Source organism: Saimiri boliviensis, chromosome 17 (genome assembly GCF_048565385.1).
Source record: "Saimiri boliviensis isolate mSaiBol1 chromosome 17, mSaiBol1.pri, whole genome shotgun sequence".
Classification (NCBI taxonomy): domain Eukaryota; kingdom Metazoa; phylum Chordata; class Mammalia; order Primates; family Cebidae; genus Saimiri; species Saimiri boliviensis.
In genome coordinates this window covers 58,897,218-58,919,637 of record NC_133465.1, presented here as the reverse complement: position 1 = coordinate 58,919,637, position 22,420 = coordinate 58,897,218, and the positions used below count along the sequence as shown (strand labels likewise).

The 22,420-nt window shown below is 36.2% G+C and overlaps 2 protein-coding genes across 23 annotated transcripts in view; both read left to right on the top strand.

The window, feature by feature from the left end:
- Window positions 1-7,704, top strand: part of LOC101045064 (ATP-binding cassette sub-family A member 10) — a 53,256-nt gene extending 45,552 nt beyond the window's left edge. Inside the window, 14 exon segments of the mRNA XM_074388015.1 lie at window positions 497-570; window positions 572-592; window positions 1,125-1,250; window positions 1,252-1,304; window positions 1,587-1,680; window positions 1,734-1,828; window positions 2,634-2,753; window positions 2,941-3,001; window positions 3,003-3,048; window positions 3,051-3,081; window positions 5,044-5,061; window positions 5,063-5,125; window positions 6,000-6,051; window positions 6,490-7,704. Of these exon segments, the coding sequence (XP_074244116.1) occupies window positions 497-570; window positions 572-592; window positions 1,125-1,250; window positions 1,252-1,304; window positions 1,587-1,680; window positions 1,734-1,828; window positions 2,634-2,753; window positions 2,941-3,001; window positions 3,003-3,048; window positions 3,051-3,081; window positions 5,044-5,061; window positions 5,063-5,125; window positions 6,000-6,051; window positions 6,490-6,588 (953 nt within the window). The 3' untranslated portion in view covers window positions 6,589-7,704.
- The window catches only part of ABCA6 (ATP binding cassette subfamily A member 6), a 95,882-nt gene continuing 79,990 nt past the window's right edge, over window positions 6,529-22,420 (top strand). For 7 of the 22 annotated variants that reach the window (XR_012514702.1, XR_012514701.1, XR_012514703.1 and 4 more), the window contains exons 1-7: window positions 8,935-10,643; window positions 10,828-11,877; window positions 14,377-14,517; window positions 15,823-16,027; window positions 17,060-17,221; window positions 18,551-18,654; window positions 19,382-19,608. Coding sequence is in view for 15 of the 22 variants with exons in the window: in XM_074388901.1 (XP_074245002.1) it covers window positions 14,422-14,517; window positions 15,823-16,027; window positions 17,060-17,221; window positions 18,551-18,654; window positions 19,382-19,608 (794 nt within the window). In the remaining 7 variants the exon portion in view is untranslated. Of the gene's footprint in view, window positions 6,700-8,167; window positions 10,644-10,827; window positions 11,878-12,357; window positions 13,382-14,376; window positions 14,518-15,822; window positions 16,028-17,059; window positions 17,222-18,550; window positions 18,727-19,381; window positions 19,609-22,420 lie in introns of those variants that run through there. The other 15 variants (XR_012514698.1, XR_012514697.1, XM_074388902.1 and 12 more) reach the window with 13 other exon arrangements.

Below are 22,420 nucleotides of genomic sequence, written 5' to 3'. Positions count from 1 at the left end.
AAAATCATGTCCCAATTCAAATGGCAAGACCCCAATTCTCTGTATTAATGTTGTAATACAGGAGTTTTCAAGGTGCTAACTAAGCTTTTGTTTTAGAAACATTTTGGGCTGGCCGTGGTGGCTCATGCCTCTAATCGTAGTGCTTTGGGAGGCTGAGGTGGGAGGAGTGCTGGCTTGAGGCCAGGAGTTTGAGACCAGCCTGGGCAACATAGCAAGACTCCATCTCTACAAAAAATTTTTAAATTAGTTGGGTGTGGTGATGCATGCATGTAGTTTCACCTACTTGAGAGGCTGATACTGGAAGATGGCTTGAGCCCAGGAGATTGAGGCTGCAATAAGCAATGATTACACCACTGCATTCCAGCCCAGGTGACAGGGCAAGATTCTGTCTCTGAAAAGAACTCATTTTGTTTGCAAATTGTTATGGAACCAACCAAGCAATTTTAGATTAGTCAGCCTTGAAAATTCAAATACTGATGTTAACTCTTTCTTCCAGGTGAAATTTTAGGATAACTAGGCCACAATGGAGCTGGTAAAAGTAGTTCCATTAAAATGATCACTGGGTGCACAAACAAAGCCAACTGCAGGAGTGGTACATGACATGTGAAGGAAATTTTGTTTTAAATATTTATGACATCCTTCTGTTATTCTTATCAGTAAATCAAATATCAAAAAATAGATGAAAGAATTTATAAAATTTATCTTGAGGCCAGGCGCGGTGGCTCACACCTGTAATCCCAGCACTTTGGGAGGCCGAGGCAGGTGGATCACGAGGTCAAGAGATCAAGACCATCCTGGTCAACATGGTGAAACCCCGTCTCTACTAAAAATACAAAAATTAGCTGGGCATGGTGGCGCGTGCCTGTAGTCTCAGCTACTCGGGAGGCTGAGGCAGGAGAATTGCCTGAACCCAGGAGGCGGAGGTTGCAGTGAGCCGAGATTGTGCCATTGCACTCCAGCCTGGGTAACAAGAGTGAAACTCCGTCTCAAAAAAAATAAATAAAAATAAAATTTATCTTGAGTATTCAAAAAATATTGTAGCTTAATGGCCACTTTTATCTCTTTTAGTAGAGCAGATTGGAGCAAAAACCAAAGGTGGATCTGGTATTCATTGTCCTGCGTAGGTGGTGTTACAAGGGAGCAGAGCGCCAGTAATGCAACAGTGTGACAACAGCCTCAAGTTCTTGGGGTACTGCCCTCAGGAGAACTCACTGTGGCCTGAGCTTACAATGAAAGAGCACCTGGAGTTGTAATGCAGCTGTGAAAGGACTAGGCAAAAAAGATGCCTCTCTTGGTATTTCATGGTACAGAGAGAATTCTCACAATTTGTAGCTGAAAGAAGGGAAAAATATGTAATCTCTATTATCTAAAAAAAGGAGATCATAAACAATGTCTTTAAATTTTCATGCAAATAAAATGTTTGAAATACCTGAATAAGAACCAAATCATAAGATTTAGCATTTATAAAAATATTAAGGAAGCTTGAATTTACTATCTAGAATAATAGTGCTAAGGGCTTCCTGTAGTTATTTCAGATAGGTCCATTTGCTGTACACTTCATGTATAATCACACTGTTTTTTGTCAGATTGGTGGAAGCTCTCAATCTCCAGGAGCAACTTAAGGCTCCCGTGAAAACTCTATCAGAGGGAATAAAGAGAAAGTTATAGACCAGGCTCGGGGTTGCTCTGTGCACCCATGGCTGGGTGCCCATGGGCTGTTCCTCTCATTGAAGCTGTGCTTCATGCTGAGCATCCTGAAGAACCCATCAGTGGTACTTCTAGATGAGCCATTCACCGGGATGGACCCCGAGGGGCAGCAGCAAATGTGGTAAGGAGAGTGAATATTAAGTGTCAGAGTCAATAGAATTCATCTAGGTTGGTTTTTTGTGTGTACGTTTGTTAAATTGTGCTCCATTTAACCTTTGATGTGCACATCCTCTATTACATAATTCAGTGAAATTTAATATAGCATTCAAATTCCTCCAGGAAGGAAAAAATAAACATTTTAAGACCCAAATAGACTCCTGATTATATTTGATTGGATTTTTCTTCTCTTATTCCTCTTCCCCCTGTATTTTATTTTTCCATTTCATTTTTCAGTTATTGAAAGTCATATGGTGTGATATTTCTCTATTTTTTACTCCAACTTTTTTTTCCCTAATAGTGGATTATTTTAATCAATATTTTCCAATGCTCTTCTTTTTATGAAGCCTATTAATATGGTACTATCCTTAGGTAATGTAGCACAATTTTTATTCTTTTTCTCTATGGCAAAGATTTTCTCTTGTAGCCTAATTTATTTATTATTCATTTATTTATTTTATTGTATTACTTGAGTCAGGGTCTTGCTCTGTCACCAAGGCTGAAATGCAGTGATGCAATCATAGCTCACTGCAGCCTCAACCTCCTGGGCTTAAGTGATCCACTCACTTCAGCCTCCTGAGTAGCTGGGACCACAGGCATGTGCCACCATGCCTGGCTAATTTTTAACTTTTTTGTAGAGATGGGGTTTCACCATACAAGCTTCTTGTATCCTAACATAAAATTTTCTCTTTAGATTTCATGCTTTTTCCTATTTATGTATTTTCCCAAATTACTTTCTAAATGCGAACAATCTTTTACTTTATTTTTAGGCAGACACTTCGGGCTACTGTTATAACCAAGGAGTGGGGTGCCCTCTTGACCACCCATTACATGTCAGAGGCTAAGGCTGTGTGTGGCCATGTGGCCACGATGGTGTCAGGAACGCTAAGGTAGGTAGGTGCCTGTCCTGAGCCAGCACAGGACTGATATGTTCTTGTAGAGAGAGTTTCAGTTCGCTATCAACAGCTGATGCTCTTCAACTCCCTGATGTATAATTAAACACCTTACTCTACAGTGAGTACTGAGGAAGAAATTCAGAGACAAGTATTTTTTCTTTCTTTATCAACCCTGAACTAGGTGTATTGGTTGCATTCAACATCTGAAAAACAAGTTTGGTAAAGATTATTTGCTAGAAATAAAAAATGAAAGAACCTACTCAGGTGGAACCTCTCCACACAGAGATTTTGTATTTTTCCCACAGGCTGCTGGGCAGGAAAGGTAAAGGATGTTTTTGGTTTGAGTGACAAGTATCAGTGTTTTCCAGTGTTAGCATCATTTAGTTTTCTGCGAGTCTAAACAGGAAGAGAAAGACTGAGAGGGCTTGTTCATCACAAAACAAGTTGAGGATTGCTAGGATGTGTTGTAAAAACTAAAAAGTTATTTTCAGTGAGTGTTTTAGACCTCAGAAAAAGTGAATGGTGTGTGTGTGCATTCATATGTATCTGTGTAAATGGTGGAATGGCTTGGAGATTAAGAACAAAGTATAGATAAATTAAGCTATCAACTTTTTAATGATTTAAAAAAGTAGACAGTGAAAACAATGCTTTCACCTACAGGATTTTGCTGAATATAAATTGTATCAAGAGCTCCGTAACACAGACTTCCATGCTTGAGAAGGATTTACTCTGTCTGGAATTATTCAATCGAGTAATCATTTGATCCTCCCAATGTTTCTTTTAAAGTTATATGTGGTCAGCCATGGGATATAAGTAATGATAATCAAACCGTTGTGAATAGCAGAATGAGGCTGAATTTAACTGAAAGATGAACAGAATTTTCTGATTTACTACTTCTATTCATTTATTTTTATAATATTTATTATATTTATTGGACACCTATTATCGACTGCAGGCTGTGTGTTGAACAGTCAACAAAATAGATGAAGTTCTCTTTTGGAGGTGAAGGTATTAAGCAAATGAAAATGCAAATTGAGGATATGACATTGAGGTAGGACTTTAAGACAGCAGGGTTTGGTCAGCTGAAGAACAGGAGTAACAGACACTGTTTCTAGGAAACAGCACATTTAAAGAACTTAGGTCAAGAATAAATTCTACAGATATGAAGGATGAAACAAAAGCTCATGAGTTAATATGTAAAGAGATATCTAAGTGGAGCTGCCAAAATACAGAGATGTAGACCTGTGGCTCACAAGAAAAGGAAATGGTGATTGAGATCTGGTCTGGCAACAAAGTGAGGCATTTTTACCATGTAGAAGACCATTAAAATTGGAGAATGTTGAGGCCAAGAAGAGAGATAGGAAGTCAAGAGAGTTTGATGAACCCCAGGAACTCTCAGCTTTGAGATGGGATTGAGGAAGACAATAAATCTTCCTGTTTGGATAGTACCACCACACCGCCACCACAACCATACCAACAAACACCAAGGAGTATCTAGAATAGCACTGGCCAGTAGAATTTTTGTAATAATGAAAAGTTTCTATCTGTGTTGTCCAGAATGGTAGTCACTACACGTATGTAGCTATTGAATACTTCAGATGTGGCTAGTGTGGATGAAGAGTTGAATTTTAAATTTTATTTTAATTACTTTAAATTTAAATAGCCACATGTAGTTAGTAGTTACTCTGTTAAGCAGTGCAGGCCTAGAGAGTTAGAAGGAAAATCATAAGTGTGGTTGTCTCAGAAGGTAAGAGAGAAAGAGTATGTTTGTTTTAAGGAGTATGTGTACAATTTTATTTAATGCTTTTAAGAAGTATGAAAATGAGGACTGAAGAGTGTTTATTGGATTGTGCAACATGAAAGGGGGGTGAAGGTCAATCATTATTTTTTAGCAGGAGCGTTCAACATATTTTAATTGTTTTAGGAGAGATTAAAAAATCTCAATCTCTCCTATGAGAGAGGGAAAAGTAATGCAAACATTCTTTGCTTTTTGAGAGTGAGTAAGAAATATAGTACAATAAGAAAGTGCAGGCTGAGTGGGAAAGATTCTTGATCAGAGCTATTTCTCAAAATTTATCTTTAACATAAAATTAGAGGCAACCAGATTTTTGTTGTTATAACATTTTTTATGACTGAACGTTATTTCACACCAACTCATGCTCTATCAAATCAGACATTTTTATTTAAAGAACACTATGAAAAATTATTTTACTTTTCCTATTAATTCCTCCCCAGTGTTATCACACTGAAACTTAGTGATAAAGCTCACTCTTCTTCCTGACAGATATTCCTCCTTAATGGCATAAGTTACCTGTGGAGGATGTCCACCCTCTATCTTGGGCCTTTTTCAAATTAGAGCCAGGTAAGTTTGGGTATATATAAATAAGACTTTATGTATTGGTTGCATATTTTCATGTAGAATATATACTATACACTTTCAAGTAGAACAATTAAATAATCAGTCAAAACTTGGAAAATCCCAACCAGAATAGTCTTAACAGTCTCAAAGGAAATGAAGTGGTTTGTTTGTGGCCAAACCCACAAATCATGTGGATTTGGTCCACATGATTCTTCCTGTGCTGACAAGGAAGCCCAACCACAGATCAGTCAGGTTATTCCATCCTGCAGGACTGAACTGGGGTAACAGGGCTGTTTCTTACCGTAATATCAGTGCTTAGAATTGAAGGATAATTATAAGAATGTTGTCCCAAAGAGTATCAAGGTGAGCTTTTGGGTTCTCTCTGTTTCTAAAAGACAAAGTACCAGGAGCAAATGTACAGAGGCAACAACAGGAGGACTGAGTGAAGATCAGCGAAGGAAAACACAGAGGGCTGAGGTGTAACAAGTCACGACTGAGGAGGGGCTTCTGAACTAGTTGCAGAGACACTGTGCATTTATGGCTATTGTTGCAGAATGTAGAAGTGTGAGATCTGTTAAAAGGGAGCCAGCAAGGAGTGGACTTCTCCATAGATATATAAATATAGAATAAATTATTCTCAGCAGCTTATTTGGAGTCCAAAGCATACATGTAAAGAATCAAAAGGTTATTACTAAAATAGGATACAAGGAGCTTTTTAGAGAGCGTTTATAGGAAATTGAACATGTTCACGCATTGCTATCTTTTATTAGCCGTATCAGCACTCTTCTTTAATTTATCTTTCAAGGAAATGTAATTATTTGGCCTATATCTTATAGTATCTAAACAGTTTGAAGCTAATGTCAGTCTCTTTAAATGCAGTGAAACACCTTCAACCTGGAGGAATACAGCTTCTCTCAAGCTACTTTGGAGCAGGTGCGTTCTTTGAACAAGAGAGCATCATCCAGATAACCTCTGTATGAAACCATCTTTCAGAAACACCTTGACATTTTTGTATCTTTTTTTTTTTTTTTTTTTTTTTTTTTTTTTTTTTTTTTTTATGAGAGGGAGTTTCGCTCTTGTTACCCAGGCTGGAGTGCAATGGCACGATCTCGGCTCACCGCAACCTCTGCCTCCTGGGTTCAGGCAATTCTCCTGCCTCAGCCTCCTGAGTAGCTGGGATTACAGGCACGCGCTACCATGCCCAGCTAATTTTTTGTATTTTTGGTAGAGACGGGGTTTCACCATGTTGACCAGGATGGTCTCGATCTCTTGACCTCGTGATCCACCCGCCTCGGCCTCCCAAAGTGCTGGGATTACAGGCTTGAGCCACCGCGCCCGGCTTTTGTATCTTTTTTATTTTCTCTTACTTAGGTATTCTTAGAACTCTGTAAAGAGCAGGAGCTGGGAAATATTGATGACAAAATTGATGCAGCAGTTCGACGGAAACTTCTCCCATAGGAAGACCCTTAAAATGAAGAACCTCCTAACATTCCATTTTAGGTCGTACTACATTGTTAGCTTCCATAATTCTACAAGAATGCTTCCTTTTACTTCAGTTAACAAAAGAAAACATTCAATAGTGTAAGCATTCAATAATGATTAATGTTTTCATTTTTTAAAATTTTAGGATGAAGAAAACAAGGAAATATAGGAAAAAGTAGTATACAAAATTAACAAAATGAGACATGTTATTCATACTTAAAAATCATATAATATTAGGTTAGTTTTGGTTATTATCAATAAAATTAACACTGAGCACATTTTACAAATAAAAATATGAGTTTTTTAGCCTAAACTTAAAATGTATCAGCTATTTTTGAACATTGTTTACTCAGATTCTAATTTAATGTGGCATTCACCATAAGAAGCTCTGATAAGCTGATGAAATGGCACAGCAGAACATTTAATTATGACATATTCTGATTATAAAATAAACACATGAATTTTAGTACATATTAAAATTATATGGAAGAAGATAACCATAATCTGTAAGAAAGTATCACAGTTAATATTTTATTCAGCCAACTTTTACATTCAATGTATTTTTTATGAGTCCTTTTTCAAAGGTAATATCAGTAGGCATAGTAATGTTTTGTATCTTTTTGCTTCACAGTTCACAAACATTTCCCATGTTATTATAACACTTTTGTGTTATATAATTGTTACATTGATATAATAGCTGTATTGATGTAATACTAGAGTTGTTACATTTGAGTTATATGCAAATTTATTTCTTAGAAATAAAACTCTGGGGACTCCATGTTTAGATTCCCTTCCACAAACACTCTTGTGTTGGTGGAAGCTGTTTTTCTCTATCCTGGATTTCCCCTCTGGAGTCCCCTGCCACGAACACTCCCTTGGTGAAAGCCTGTCTTCCCCTCCCAAACTCCGTCTCTCTATTCCCTCCCACTCAGTGTGGAAGCTGCTTTCCTCTCCTGGATTTCATCTTTCTGGATTCTCTCACTCAGTGTGAGAGTTAGCTGTTTATTTCTCTCTCCTTCTCCTGTTTCTCTCTCTCTCTCTGTCTCTAAATAAATCACTTTCTGCAAACAAACAAACAAAGAAATAAAACTTTGATGGACTTTTCTTATGTCTTCTTTATTAGAGTCTTAAGGTAAGTGGTTCAGATATCAAATGATGTCTCTCTGTCTTTGGTAAGATCCATATAACTTTATTCTCTGACCTGTAGAAAAAGTCATTATCCATCTGCCATCATTTGGATATTTGACCCTCTGAATGTTATGTTGAAATTTGATTCAGAGTGCTGGAGGTGGGGCCCAGTGGGAGGTGTTTGGGTCATAGGAATGGATCCCCTTATGAATTACTTGGTGCTGTCCTTGCAGTTAAGAGTGAGTTCTCACTCCGTTAGTTCCTAGGGGAACTGACGGTTAAAAAGAGCCTGGCATCTCTTTCTCACTCTCTGTATGTCTCTTGACATGTGATTTTTGCACATGCTGGCTCCACTTCACCTCTGCCAAGTAGAAGCAATGTGAGGCCTCACTGGATGCAGATGTTGGTACCACATTTCTTGTACAACCTGTGGTTTCAGAATTCCAACGGAAAAAGTCATCCTAAAAGTATCCTGTGAAACACTTAGGAAGATAGGACATCAGACAGGCACAACTTCAATGCAAAATGTGTCTTGTTCCAAAAGTGACAGGAGGACCACTGCCACAGAACCATCCTAAAGTGAGAAGCAGCAGTAAGAAGATAGACCTAGCGGAAGCAGAGCTGACATGCAGTTGCTGACTTTCACATGCTTCCAACAAGCAGCGTTTGCAGCAGAGCAATATGAAACATTGGTTGAATGAATACAGAAGCAAATGCTTCAGAAAATGCAGAATTGTGTTGGATTGGGTAAAAAACTACCAATGGTTGCAAATAAAATGAATGTACATTTATTGCCCATAACTTCTCAGTGTCTCAATCCATTTAATTTTTTTTTGTGGCAAACTTATAGAACAAAATTTGCTTGAAATAAATCAGATGCAGAGGGAAAATATTGTATGCTTACACTCATATGGAGCATCTATTACTAAATTAGGCACATTCACTGAGACAGAAAGAAATTAAAGATTACTAGCAGCTTGGGGAAGGAGATAGTGGGAGTTATAACTTAGTGGTTACAAAATTCCTCTCTGGGTTTATAAAAAATTTGAGAACTAGACATTGGTGCTGGTTGCACAATTTTATGAATGCAATTAGTGTCACTGAATTCTACACTTAAAAATTGTCAAAGCGGAGAATTAATTTTAAAAATAATTTTTAATATGTTTTTCTATAAAAATTATATTTATACAATCTAAACTGAAAAATCCTCTTGCTTAGCTAATACATTTTCTATCATATGCATGCAGAATAATATATCTATGATTATATAATGATCTTACTTAACATCATACTATGAACATCACACTTTCCTAGTCTATTATATACCTATGTCAGTTGAAGCCAGTTTTTTTGTTTGTTTGTTTTATAATGTATATGTAGTATTTCCATCTTTGGATGTACCAAAACTTTATGGTTGAGAATAAATTGAAAGATATATAGGTTGTTTCTCAGTTTTCCTGTTTTAAACAATGCTGCAACTAAGAATGTTGCATATATATCTTTGGCAGGGTTCTCTAGACGGACAGAACTAATAGGAGGTATACGTGTGTGTGTGTGTGTGTGTGTGTGTGTGTGTGTGTGTGTGTGTAGGAGTTTATTAAAAAGTATTACTCACATATCACAAGGTCCCACAATAGGCTGTCTGCAAGCTGAGGTGCAAAGAAGCCAGTCCAAGTCCCAGAGCTAAAGAACTTGGAGTCCCATGTTTGATTTTAGGAAGCATCTAGCACAGGAGAAAGATGTAGGCTGTGAGGCTAAGCCAGTCTAGTCTTTATATGTTTTTCTGCCTGCTTTTTATTCTGGCTGAGCTGGCAGCTGATTAGATGGTACCCACCCCGATGAAGGGTGGGTCTGCCCTTCCCAGCCCACTGACTCAAATGTTAATCTCCTTTGGCAACATCCTTACAGACATACCCAGGATCAATATTTTTATCTTTCAATCCAATAAAGTTGACACTCATTATTAACCATTACAGCAGTTATCTATATAATCAGTTCAAATATGTTCCTAGAATGTCTGAGTCATTGTGTGGAGTTGTACCGATGCATTCTATCCCTAGTTTTCCAGAAATTTACTCAGAGAGGAAGGAATTAGAAACTGTTGGCAATACTGCCAAGTGAAGTGTCCATTTCCATAAACAAAAAATGATGGCAGAAATATACAGCTAAAATGGAACTAAGAAAGGTCCCAGGCTCTTACTATAATCCCCAAATAATAACACATACCCCTCCAATCTGTGATTAGATTGGGAAAGGTGGAAAGTGAAGAGAAATTTGAAAGCCTATCATATTATTGTCTTCCACCTTGGCTAGGGGAGTTATGAAATCATGATCCAACTAAGGGAAAGCCTGTTATATCACTGAATAGAACAGAGAAGTTAGTCAAGGAAGAAAATGCTCAGCCTAATGATCATTCTACCATATGGTTTCATTTTGTTGTTCTGTTTATTTTTTCACTTGCAAACAGCCCAGGGGGAGTCACACAGAAAGAAAAATGTCTTACCAAGAACCTTGGCTACTCAGCCAAAACCATCTCCAGGCTGTGGTAGTAATTGAAGTGAAGAGGACCTTTGTTTCTGAGGAATCCTGTATCTCTTACAGAGGGAAATGAAAGAGAAGAAAAAAAAGAGGTTAGCTTGTCAGAAAAAACAAAAGGAAAAAGAAGAAACGAAAAGTATCACTGACCTAATCAATTGCCAACAGAGTCCAACCACCATGCTGATGAATCTAGACTTCTTTGAGTCACAAATGGGAAAAAAGCTATTGGCCAGATGAGAAAAATAGACTACAGAATAATTGAATCCAAGTGCAATAATCAGCAAAGTTCTCCAAAGAAACACACATAATTATTAAAAAAGGAGAAGATCTTAAAAATACTACTACTTAGAATTTTGTATGAGTCACATTTGGAAGAGGTAATTTCCTCCTTAGTTTCTAATAGTCTCATTTGTTTGGTCTGCTGATTTGTTTTCATGATAGGCTTTTGATTATGAGTTTATATTCTGGGAAGAATATTTCTTTTAATTCTGTTTCTTTGTGTTCTGAAATTTGGATGTATCTTTATGGATTTTTTTGTGTGTTTTATCTGTGACAATCCAGGATAGTAAGAGGAAGAGGAGGAGGGAGGAAGAGGAGGAGGGGAAGTATCAAAAGTAAGTAACATTTTTTGAACTTTTACAATTTTTCCTCATTGTTCTATGTACTTTACTTACATAGATGAATTTAATCTCTGTAATAAGCATGTATGTTAATACTGTTATTTCTCCACTTTTGGGAGGTTAAAAAAAAAACCTGAGGAGGTAAGAGTTAAATGGATTGGGCAAGGTCACACAGCTGGTACATGGTAGAGCCAGAATTTGAATACAAATTTGGCTCCAGAGTATATACACTAACTGTTATGATATATCTCTGGACATGTTATTATGCTAGGAGAATAAATTCAGATTCCTCTCCTGTCTCTTTTACCTGACAGAGGCTCTATGTGCTTTGGGATTTCATTTTCTATGGGCGATCTTTCTCGCGCTCTCTCTCTCTCTCTCTCTCTCTCTCTCTCTCTCTCTCTCTCTCTGTGAGAATTTGGGCAGAGAATACAGCTATACTCTTCCCTGAGATTCTAGGTGAAATTTTCCTAGTTTTTTGTTTGTTTTTATAAGTACTGGAAAGTCCTATAAACCCTCTGGATTCCTGCAGGAATATGAACTCCAGCTTTCCAACCTTTCCAGGAGCAATTTCAGGTCAGAGGGTCATTAAAATACCTGAGGCCTGGTTTTCAGTTCAGTATATCCTTGAACTGCTGGAGTGTATGAAATGACACTCACAGCTTAGGGGAAACTTTAAATTCCTTTTCAGTTTTAATACCTGAAAACATGTCTTTCTGTCTTTTTTGGTTTCTTCCATTGTTGTTTACATTCTTTATCTTTTTTTCTTCCTTTATTGAATTTGACTATATATTGGAAATTCAATTTGGAGATATATTTTACCCACCATTTCCATGCCCTTCTAGCTGGAGGCTGGGCACTTCAGTATATTAGGTCACCATTTGTGGGGAAATTGTCCCATTACATAAGGAAAATGGCCTCCCCAAAATGAAAATAAATGAAAGGCAACAGGTCAAGAAAAAGGAAGAGAAAGCATACACAGGAAACAATGGTAAGAAATTTAAGTAATGTATATATATTTAATCTAAATAATTATCATTAATATAGCTGTGATTTTTAACACAATTATAAGAGTAGCAGAAGGAAAATAATTCCTAAAATAAAGTACAAAGGGTCTAAAACAATGATAACAAACAATGATAAAAAATTCATAAAAATCTTAACTGTATTCCAGTTGGTTTAAAAGTAACTTTGAATTTTGTTGTATTACTAATACAAAATGTTAAGAGTGTTTATGACTTACCTTCCCACAACCCATGAGAACTTTAGAACACCTTTATTAACTGTGTTTGTGCCAATTTTCAGTGTAAAAAAAGTGGCATTTCACTGTTGACTATTTTTAAAAACAGAAGTAATTGCCAAGGAGAGAAATTTCATATATATATATAAATTTATATATATATAAATTTATATATAGATTTATATTTATATATATAAATTTATATATACACACACACATCACACACACACACACACACACACACACACACACACAATAGTATCATGGCTGTAGTAGATGTTGTTGTTTAAATTATCTGCTTTATTCCAGAAAGTTTCTCAGCTTTATGATTATTAACATCTGTGGATTGGGAGCCATGTCAAATATTTGAGATTTCCCAATTCATGGACTTTGGTTTCCTGTTTTGCCATTTACTGTGGCAGGTCAGAAAAAGTTTGCAACTCTTTACAGAGCAAAGAGAGACAGACTATGGTCTATGAATTGAGCATGTTTCAGTTTGTTCTAGTCTTCATGCACAAAAATTTATCTGAATCTTTTTCTGTGTTTTATAGACCTTGGCAATACACTGACTTGTTTTGTTCTTATATATTATGAAATCCTGCATCCACTGTGATGAGGGTGGGAGAAATAAACTTGTTAAAAATTCTTCATTTGTCTATCCTACGAGTTTCTCCAAGGCATATTATGGATTGCTTGGCTTTATTAGGAAAAAAAATCAGCTCCAGAATATTCTGCTAATGTAGTCTGAATTAGTTAAATACACAACTAACTGGCAATTCTGTTTATTCATCAGTCTTGAAAAGAAAATAGTTACAGATTTATCATACAAATTTAACTGCTTTGTTTGGTTAATTACTGTCTTTACTCTTTCTTGTTCCTGCCTCCCTCTGGGTCTCGTATTTTTGAAGAACTAGTTCCATTTTCCTTGTTTACCATTTTCCCCCTTATCCCTGTAGTTGAAAGGCCAATTGAACAAACACAGAATTTGTTTTAGTCCCAACCAACCACGGAGCAGTCATTTCCTTGCAGAATAATTGGCTTAGGGAGAAAGAGACACAGAAAAAAAACATCATGTACAGCTTGGTCTGGCTACACCCCTTTCCAGAAACCAGCCTGTGTAAGAGCTGCTGGAGTAGGCACCCATTTAAAGAATAAATGAAGAAGCAGCAATAAAGAAGTTGTAATCGTAACCTAGACAAAAAGAGAACTGGGTTTTGACAGTGTTTCTAGAGTGCTTTTTATTATTTTCCTGACAGTAAGTAAAGCTCTATTTTGTTGTGCTGTGCCAAATATGCGGGTGGACACTGCTAAAATCAATCTATTTTTCAGATGTTTCCCAATTCTTGTGTGTTTTATGTTAAAGACCTAAGACTAAATTTTTCTGGTTTTTTTTTTCAACCATTTTTTATTGTGTAGATTGTAACATAGAAAAATGGAAAAAAATTGCTTCTGTGCTAGCTGAGGGAGAATTATCTGAATATTTTGATGTGAAAATATGAAAGAATTTCATTTTGAGGTTACAGAAACTAAAACAAATTGTTTGTGTTTCTTTATTTGCAAACCTTTGGGCAAAATTACTTTCCCATGTGATTTCTTTTTGCTTTTTTTAAAACTAATTTTGTGGTTTCCTGAGTTATTCAGGGACTTCTGAATTCAGAAAACTGAGAGAAATTGCTTTATTTTTCCTGTATCTCAGATCAAGTTTCAAGTAGTTTGAGCCTAGATTATGATTCGCAACCTAACTCTTTTGATAAAAATTGATTCAATCTGAAGGTAAAACTACAAGAAAATGCTTTATTGAGGTTGTATCTAATGGATGTAATTTATTATTCAGACAAATTTAAGTAATCAGACTCTTGATGTTAATTTGGTTAGCACTGTGATTTCTATTTAAATGTAAAGAACAAGAAATGGCTCTTAACAGGATGAAATTAATTTAATTACTCTATTCATGTACTTAAAATTCTGTCATAGGAGGCCAAAAATGTGAAATTATCTTATAGGTTCTGAACTTGAATTACAGCTTTTCTATGTCATTATTCCAAGTTATTGCAAAATTGTAATAATCACTTTGTCTTCCCACTATCACCCACTTCCCTAAAAAGCTTAAAGCATATATATTTGAATTGAAATTTGAGTCACAAATTATTAAAATAATATTTTAAATTTATGTTTATACTTTTTAAAGGTAGTAAATATTTTTCTCAAGAGTATCATCAAGGTTTTTCTTATTATACTTATTTTTTCTAGGTTGTGTTTCACCATGATTACTTTCTCCTTCAGTAAATAGGCTAAATGAATATGAAACAGAAAAGTGTGTATCAGCAAACTAAAGCACTTCTGTGCAGGAATTTTCTTATCAAATGGAGGATGAAAAGAGAGAGCTTATTGGTAGGTTCAAAAATTTGTCTCTTTCCACAGTTAGCACTGTTACAGTGTCTCATTACCTATTGATTCTCTTATGCTGTTTTTTAATTAGCAGACTGGATTTATTGATTTTACAGTTCTCTCTAGTTGTATTTGTTGAATTGAGACACAACAGTCTCTGAAGAATAACATAAAATTATTAAAGACTAAAAGAATTACTCATATAAAAAGAGATTAAGTGAACATTTAATTATTTGGTAAATTACAGCAACTGCTAGAGCTACTATCACATGTTATACACTTAGAGCCAAGAAGTAAAAAAAAATGTTGCCAGAAGAAATGGAGAAGTCTTAATTTTGTGAATTTATTTTCAAGGACATTAATTTTCTACACAAAGATTGTTTTTAAGAATTATGACCAACTAACAACACTGATAGTTTGCATTAAGCAGGTGGGCTAACTACAGGTGACTAGCCCAAATCTCAGTGGCTTAACACAGCAAATGTTTTTTAACTCCTCATGGTCTAATGAAAGTTAGTGGAAGAAAAGTAGGTGGAAGAAAAGTAGGTTGGGTAGGTGAAGAAATCTTCTCCACACAGTCATTCAGGGACCTACACTTCATCCATGGGCCTCCACCATCACACCGGGCCTTGGAGACCTCTAGAGGATCCACTCCATCCAGTCAGAAGATTAGGAAACAGTGGGACCAAGACAGTGAGAATATAGAAAGTTGTGTATAATCACAAACCAGGCCTGGAAGCAGTGCATGTCACTTCTGCCCATATCCTGTGGGCCAGGAAATCATTTAGTTCCACTTAATTTCAGTAGGCCAAAAATGTAGTCTAGCATGGTGTCAAAGAGGAAAGGAAAGATGATTGACATGGTGAACATCAATAGTAGTAGCCTCTACCAGCCAGTTCCTTTTCATGTTCTTTAATTTATAATACAAGAATATGACAACTGGCAAAAACATTGCTGTTTGCCACCATGAACTCTATCTAGAATGCTCCATGTCTTATAAATTCTATAGTCAACTGGCCATGCATATAGAGATTGTCATTTTTTATTCACTCCATTAGTTTCTATGAGGGCTTCTGCAGGAGTTCGTGATTTAATGCATAAGTTTTGTTCTAGTATTAGAGAATGATAAATATGGCTCCTGTCTCAGTATTTATCTTTCATTTGATTCTCCATGCTCTGAGGCATGGAGAACAGAAAGAACATAATTGTATAGCACAAATGGAATTTGTTTTCAGCAGTATTTGATACTAACTGAGATCTTTAAGTGAATGCAACTTAAATTCATTCTTTTTTTTTAATGCATTACAGGAATGGGGCCTCTCAATACTTCTCGGACTGTGTGTTGCTCTGTTTTCCAGTGGCATGAGAAATGTCCAGTTTCCTGGAATGGCTCCTCAGGATCTGGGAAGGGTAGATCAATTTAATAGTTCCACTTTAATGATTGTATATACACCAGTATCTAATTTAACCCAACAGATAATGAATAAAACAGCACGTACTCCTTTTTTGAAAGGTAGGTGTACTCGTGGCAAAAAAAAAAAAATTACTGATATGTTTATATACTTTTGATAAGATGTCTACACGTTAATTTGAAGTTACAGTCATTTATTACAATAATAATTTAAGTATTAAAATAGCATACAAATCTGTTTAGGTTTTTGCTTTCTCTCCCGACAATTAGCCTTTGAAATACTTTCAGCTTGATGGGAGTCCAGTTTAGGGAGGTCCATATTTCTGTTGGAATATAACTAAATGCAGATTTATACTTTTAGATCTGCAGGATAGTATCTAGAATGAATGTAGTCATTGAAAGTTGTGTGTGTTTTTAACATGGAATACAATGATTAAGATTTATATCTCAAGAAAAAACATAAATAAATACAGTAGGTCATGGTTATTAAACAATAATTTCATAACTTTGAAAAGTAAAAATGAATAATCTGATGATTATTCTGTTCTGAATATAGTACAATCAGTAAACATCTTTAAAGGTCTTTATTCTAAATGAGATCATTATGTAACCAAAAGCAAAATGCATATTTCATTAATGGGCAAATTGGACACAATTTGACTATTTACTCTTTAATTCTCCATTCCTGACAAGTGAAATTCCTGGCTATTAAAAGTAGAGTCACTTTTTTTAAACTATTGTTTTCTACATAAGGCAAAGGTCACGTAAATTATCTTTGCTTCAGTAAGTCTGAAATAAGGAATCCATGACTGTATAGTAACTACAGCAATGACTTGTTTTCATACTCTTATGCATATTTAATCTGGCACTTTTTTTATGAACCTAAAACTTGTCCTGATGCTTGTCATTATGAAAAGAAAACATGTACTTCTTATGCATGTCTTCTGATTATATAATCTAAATCATTAAAAGAAAATTTCCCCCCTAGCATTTGGGTTCAAGTTTGATTTAAATGGAAAATGATTTTAATTTAAGTCTAATTAAATTATACAGGGAAACAGTTCAATATCACATTTTTTTTTAATAAAACTCTGTTACAATTTTCTATGTTTATTTTTACCTTGTAATTCACAGGAAGCAATATCATTGGGGCACCAAATAAAACATTCATGGAAGAAATACTTCTGGAAAATTTACCATTTGCTGTGGGAATCATCTTTAATGAAACTTTTTCTTATAAGTTAAGATTTTTTCAGGGATATAGCATTCCACTTTGGAAAGAAGACGATTTCTCAGGTGACTTTCCATATCAAATATCATTATGCCATTTTTCATGTTTTCAACATAAAGAACAGATGAGGGTGGGCAACAGAGATGCTTTCAATGACACATGAAAAAATAGAGAAAGCCATTTCATTTCTGAACTTATTTCAAGGTCAATCATATGTTCCTACTACAGGATGACTGCAAAAATTGTAGAGTCATCCAGCATATGTGTATTGAGCACGTAGATGCATATGTCAAAGGACACATGAGTAACCAAGACTGACCCAGCCTCAGGTGAGATTACAGTTTAGCAGTAAAGAAAGACATTGAACAATTAATGACAAGTACAAGAAAAAGTGTTTCATGGGCACTTAGATCAGGGGTTCCTAATAGTGGGATTAGAGAAGTCCTACCTGGGGAAATAATGTTTAAAGGGAAACCAGAATGAATAGCAGGTGTGAGGTGCTAGCGGCATGGTGTTTCAGATAGAAGAAAAGTAATTGTGAAGGCCCTGAGGTGAGAAAGGACATCTGTTCCTAGATCTGGAAGAAGATCAGTTAACTGAACAGGAAACATGAAAAGGAATGTAATGGGAGAGTGAAACTGAAGTCACTTAAGGGCTACATCCTGTGGCATCTTGTAAATCTAGGCAAAGAATAGCCACCAAGTCACTTTAATCAGTGCAAAACGTAATTTGGTTTCCAAGATTAGGGGAGCACCCTGGATATGGCCCAGAAAACAGATTGCAGAGAGGCTATGGAGAATATCAAGAAACAGAGAGTCCATTATGGCTGGAGCAGAGTGTTTGCTTTCATCTCGTTTTTATTTTCAAAGACTTTTTAAGCATGCTGTGGTCTGCAAGAATAAAGTTGCTGTATTAAAAACTTTCATTTGCTCCCTTTTTCTATGTGGTTAAAAGTCTACTGGTGGGCTGGGTATGGTGGCTCATGCCTGTAATCCCAGCACTTTGAGAGGCCAAGGTGCACGGATCACCTGAGGTCAGGGGTTCAAGACCAGCCTGGCCAACATAGTGAAACTCTGTCTCTACTAAAAGTACAAAAATTAGCTGGGTGATGTGGCCTGTGCCTGTAATCCCAGCCACTCAGGAGGCTCAGGTAGGAGAATTGCTTGAACCCAGGAGATAGAGGTTGCAGTGAGCTGAGATCACCTCACTGCACTCCAGCCTGGGCAACGGAGTGAGACTATCTCAAAAAAAAAAAGACAACAAACAAAAACAAAACAAAACAAAAAGTCCACTGGTAGAGTCTCCTCTATATTGTTTTCTCTCCAATACTTGTTTCATATTCTCCAACTGCCCTTATCCCATAATGTTGGCTGTGCTTTTCTTTGTGTTTACAGCTCATTGCTGGGTTGGATATAGTGAGCATTGGTGTACATTGACCAAATACTGGAATGAAGGATTTGTGGCTTTACAAACAGCTATTAATACTGCCATTATAGAAGTAAGTTCTTGATTGAAAAATTCTACTAATTAATGTCAGCTACTTCCAGAGACCTCAAGATTTTGTTGAAAGGTAATTGTCTTAGTCTGTACAGTTACAACAATATACCTCAGACTGAGTAATTTGTAAAGGACAGAAATTTATTTCTCACAGCTCTGGAGGCTGAGAAGTACAACATCAAGGTGTTGGCAGGCTCAGAGTATGGTGAAGGTCCATTCCTCATAGTGTCTAAGTGTCCTCATGTGATGGAAGAACAGAAAGCAAAAACTGCCTCAGCTACTTCCCTTTAGGCTTTTATAAGACACTAAGACATTCCTGAGGGCTCCACCCTCATGACCCAACCACTGCCCCAAAGGCCCTGCCTCCTAATACCATCACAATGGGAATTAAGTTTCAACAGGAATTTAGGAGCAAACCATAGCGATGCTATGTAATCAGGGTTTCCTGTGGTTATATAATAAAGCAGATATTCAGACCAATGAACACATTGCATATCTATTTTAAAACTTTAAAATCAGTTTTGAAATGGTTGTAGAGTCACAGAAGGCTGCAAATATAATGCACAGGGAAGTCCATGTACCCTTCATCCAGTTGCCTTTGCTTACCTAACTATAGTACAGTAAAAAAAAATCAGAGAACTGACATTAGTAAATATACAGAGCTTACTCATAGTTCACCAGTTTCTATCCTTTAAATAATAACAATGTTTGTTTAAACTCTACTTTAGATCACAACCAATCAACCTGTGATGGAGGAGTTGATGTCAGTTACTGCTATAACTATGAAGACATTACCTTTCATAACTAAAGATTTGCTTCGTAATGAGATATTTATTTTATTCTCTTTGCTCTGTTTCTCCCCATTTGTGTATTTTATATCACTCAATGTAACAAAAGAGAGAAAAAAGTGTAAGAATCTGATGAAAATGATGGGTCTCCAAGATGCAGCATTCTGGTGAGTGACTAATTCAAGTAGTGCAAATTAATAAACAGGAAAACTAAGAAGCAGTGAAAAAGTGCTATTGTTTCAGAGCATGATGGTTTAAACTTGATGCATTGGCTACCTTTTCTTTTGTTCTGAGATTTGTATTTAGTCTGTTAAATTTTTCCATGCAAAAAGTTCTTATAATGTGCTAAGCACTTTTTCTGTGCTATGAATGTCTTGATAACATAGAGGAACTGTCATTCGTTTTATAAGCAAGGAAAATGAAGTTCAAAGAGAATAAGAGAATTGCCCTATGTCAGATGGAGGGTAAGTGCTGGAGCTGAAACTCCAACCCAAGCTCCCTGACTGCAGTTTGTTTACTTGCCTTGTCTCCTTACAGTTGACAGTTGATTTCTTCAGACTTTCTCATGTTGAAGAGCATATAATTATATAAAAGTTGACTTGTGTTCAGGGGTTTGGCCACAAGGCATAGATTTTTTTGGAGCAAGTAAATACCGTATGTTGGAATTAAATGAGAGAACCCCCATAATATACCCAGGACATACAACACATAGGCTGGCATGTAGGAAGGCCTTAGTAAGGTCATTTGCTTTATGTATTGATATTGATATCTTACCCCTCACTCCACATATAATTTTAAGTGAAATAATGAGTGTGTATACATATATATGTAATATATATACATATACATATATACATACATTACATATGTATACATACTTGAGTGTGTGTACATACACAAACATATATACGTACACACATATATATGTGTATATATGTAGGTAGGTATAGGTATTTGTATTAAATAAAGACAAATAATTAGGAGTAGAAATAAAGACCTAACAAATAGGCCAGGTATGCTGGCTCACACCTGTAATCCTAGCACTTTGGGTGGCCAAGGCAGGTGGATCACCTGAGGTCAGGAGTTCAAGATCAGCCTGGCCAACATGGTGAAACCTTGTCTTTACTAAAAATACAAAAATTAGCCAGGTGTGGCAACACATGCCTGTAAGCCTGGCTACCCGGAAGGCTGAGGCAGGAGAATTGCTGGAACCTGGGAGGTAGAGGCTGCAGTGAGCTGAGATTGTGCCACTGCACTCCAGTCTGGGTGACCTAGAAAATAATCAGTAGGTAAGATTATTAGATAGGAATGCAAAGCATGCAAGCTCCAAGCTTCCAAAAGGCCAAAGCAGAGAATTTTGCAATACTATCAGTGACAAAATCCATACTGGCTAGAAAAAGTAAAAAAGTAAAAAATAATCTGCTAATTTTATCCCAAAAGAAATATAACATTTGTTATATTAAATCCTGGGAGATGTTTTTCTGTTTACTCCCTGTATCAAGCAAATAGTATTTATGGTTTTGGAACTACCTGGAATGAATGATAAATTACATATTGAACAATTCCTTTGAGTCACGTGTTACCTGAAATAAAACTGTGGTCCAGTAAATTTTTAATTTTCTAAACAATATATTTTATTAATGGAGAAAATCTTAATTCTAATATACATAAATTGTAAGATAGAAAAATAGGAACCTAGGTCTTCAAATAAAGAAGAGAGAAGGAGAAGTTTTTGCAGTGGAACTTTGGGAAGTACAAAAGAATGAACTTAGAGCCTCCCATGGAGTCTGTAAGGGGAAACCCCTGTAAAAGGGGCCTCTTTACTGATCAGGGAATGTCCTATGGGACAGTGTCCCTGCAGTCACCTGAGACCAGGGAGGCATGAGTCAACTCTATATTAAAGTCAGGAAGGTATGGGACATTTGGGTGTGAATTCATTCTCAGGACAAGTGTTCTTAGTATGTATGCAATCTAAATACTTAGCAATATAAATTCGTATATACATCCTTAAAACTAAAAAGAAAAAAGATTCTGAAATGTTTCTACTAAGTGCGGGGTATCTAGTGGAAATAAACTTTATGACAATTTTTTTTACTAATGTAATAAATGTGAAATGTAATCAGTATTCTTTAAGCATAACGTCTGAATTGCTTTGTTTTTAGCAAAATGGTTTTTATATACTTATTAACATCTGTCTTTCCACTCTACCCCTGCAAGTAGTTCCTTTTTCTAAGTAGTGGTAATTTCTAGGTAATTCCTTTCATTTGTAATTTTCATATCCTGTGGTTTTTCGATTCCTACCTAAAGTAGTTCCCTCCTGAATTGATGAAGTAGGCTCTGCAGAATGTGATATGCTTTTTAAAAATGCTCATGTTTCTAACACAGGCTTAAACATTGTAATGGCACGAAATTTGAAAAGAATCAAATAAGCAGTAAATTCAGTGTAAACATGTTTTACTGGGACATATTGATGCAAGGTCCTGGTTTTTTATTTTTATTTTTTTATTTTTATTTTATTGCATTTTAGGTTTTGGGGTACATGTGAAGAACATGCAAGATTGTTGCATAGGTACACACATGGCAGTGTGGTTTTCTGCCTTCCGTCCCCTTGCCTGTATCAGTCATTTCTCCACATGCTATCTCTTCCCACCTCCCCAACCCCTGTCCCTCCCCATTTCCCCTCAAAGGACCCCCGTGTGTAGTGCTCCCCTCCCTGTGTCCATGTGTTCTCATTGTTCAACACCCGCCTATGAGTGAGAATATGCGGTGTTTGATTTTCTGCTCTTGTGTCAGTTTGCTGAGAATGATGGTTTCCAGGTTCATCCATGACCCTACAAAGGACGTGAACTCATCATTTTTGATGGCTGCATAATATTCCATGGTGTATATGTACCACATTTTCCCTATCCAGTCTATCATCGTTGGGCATTTGGGTTGGTTCCAGGTCTTTGCTATTGTAAACAGTGCTGCTATGAACAT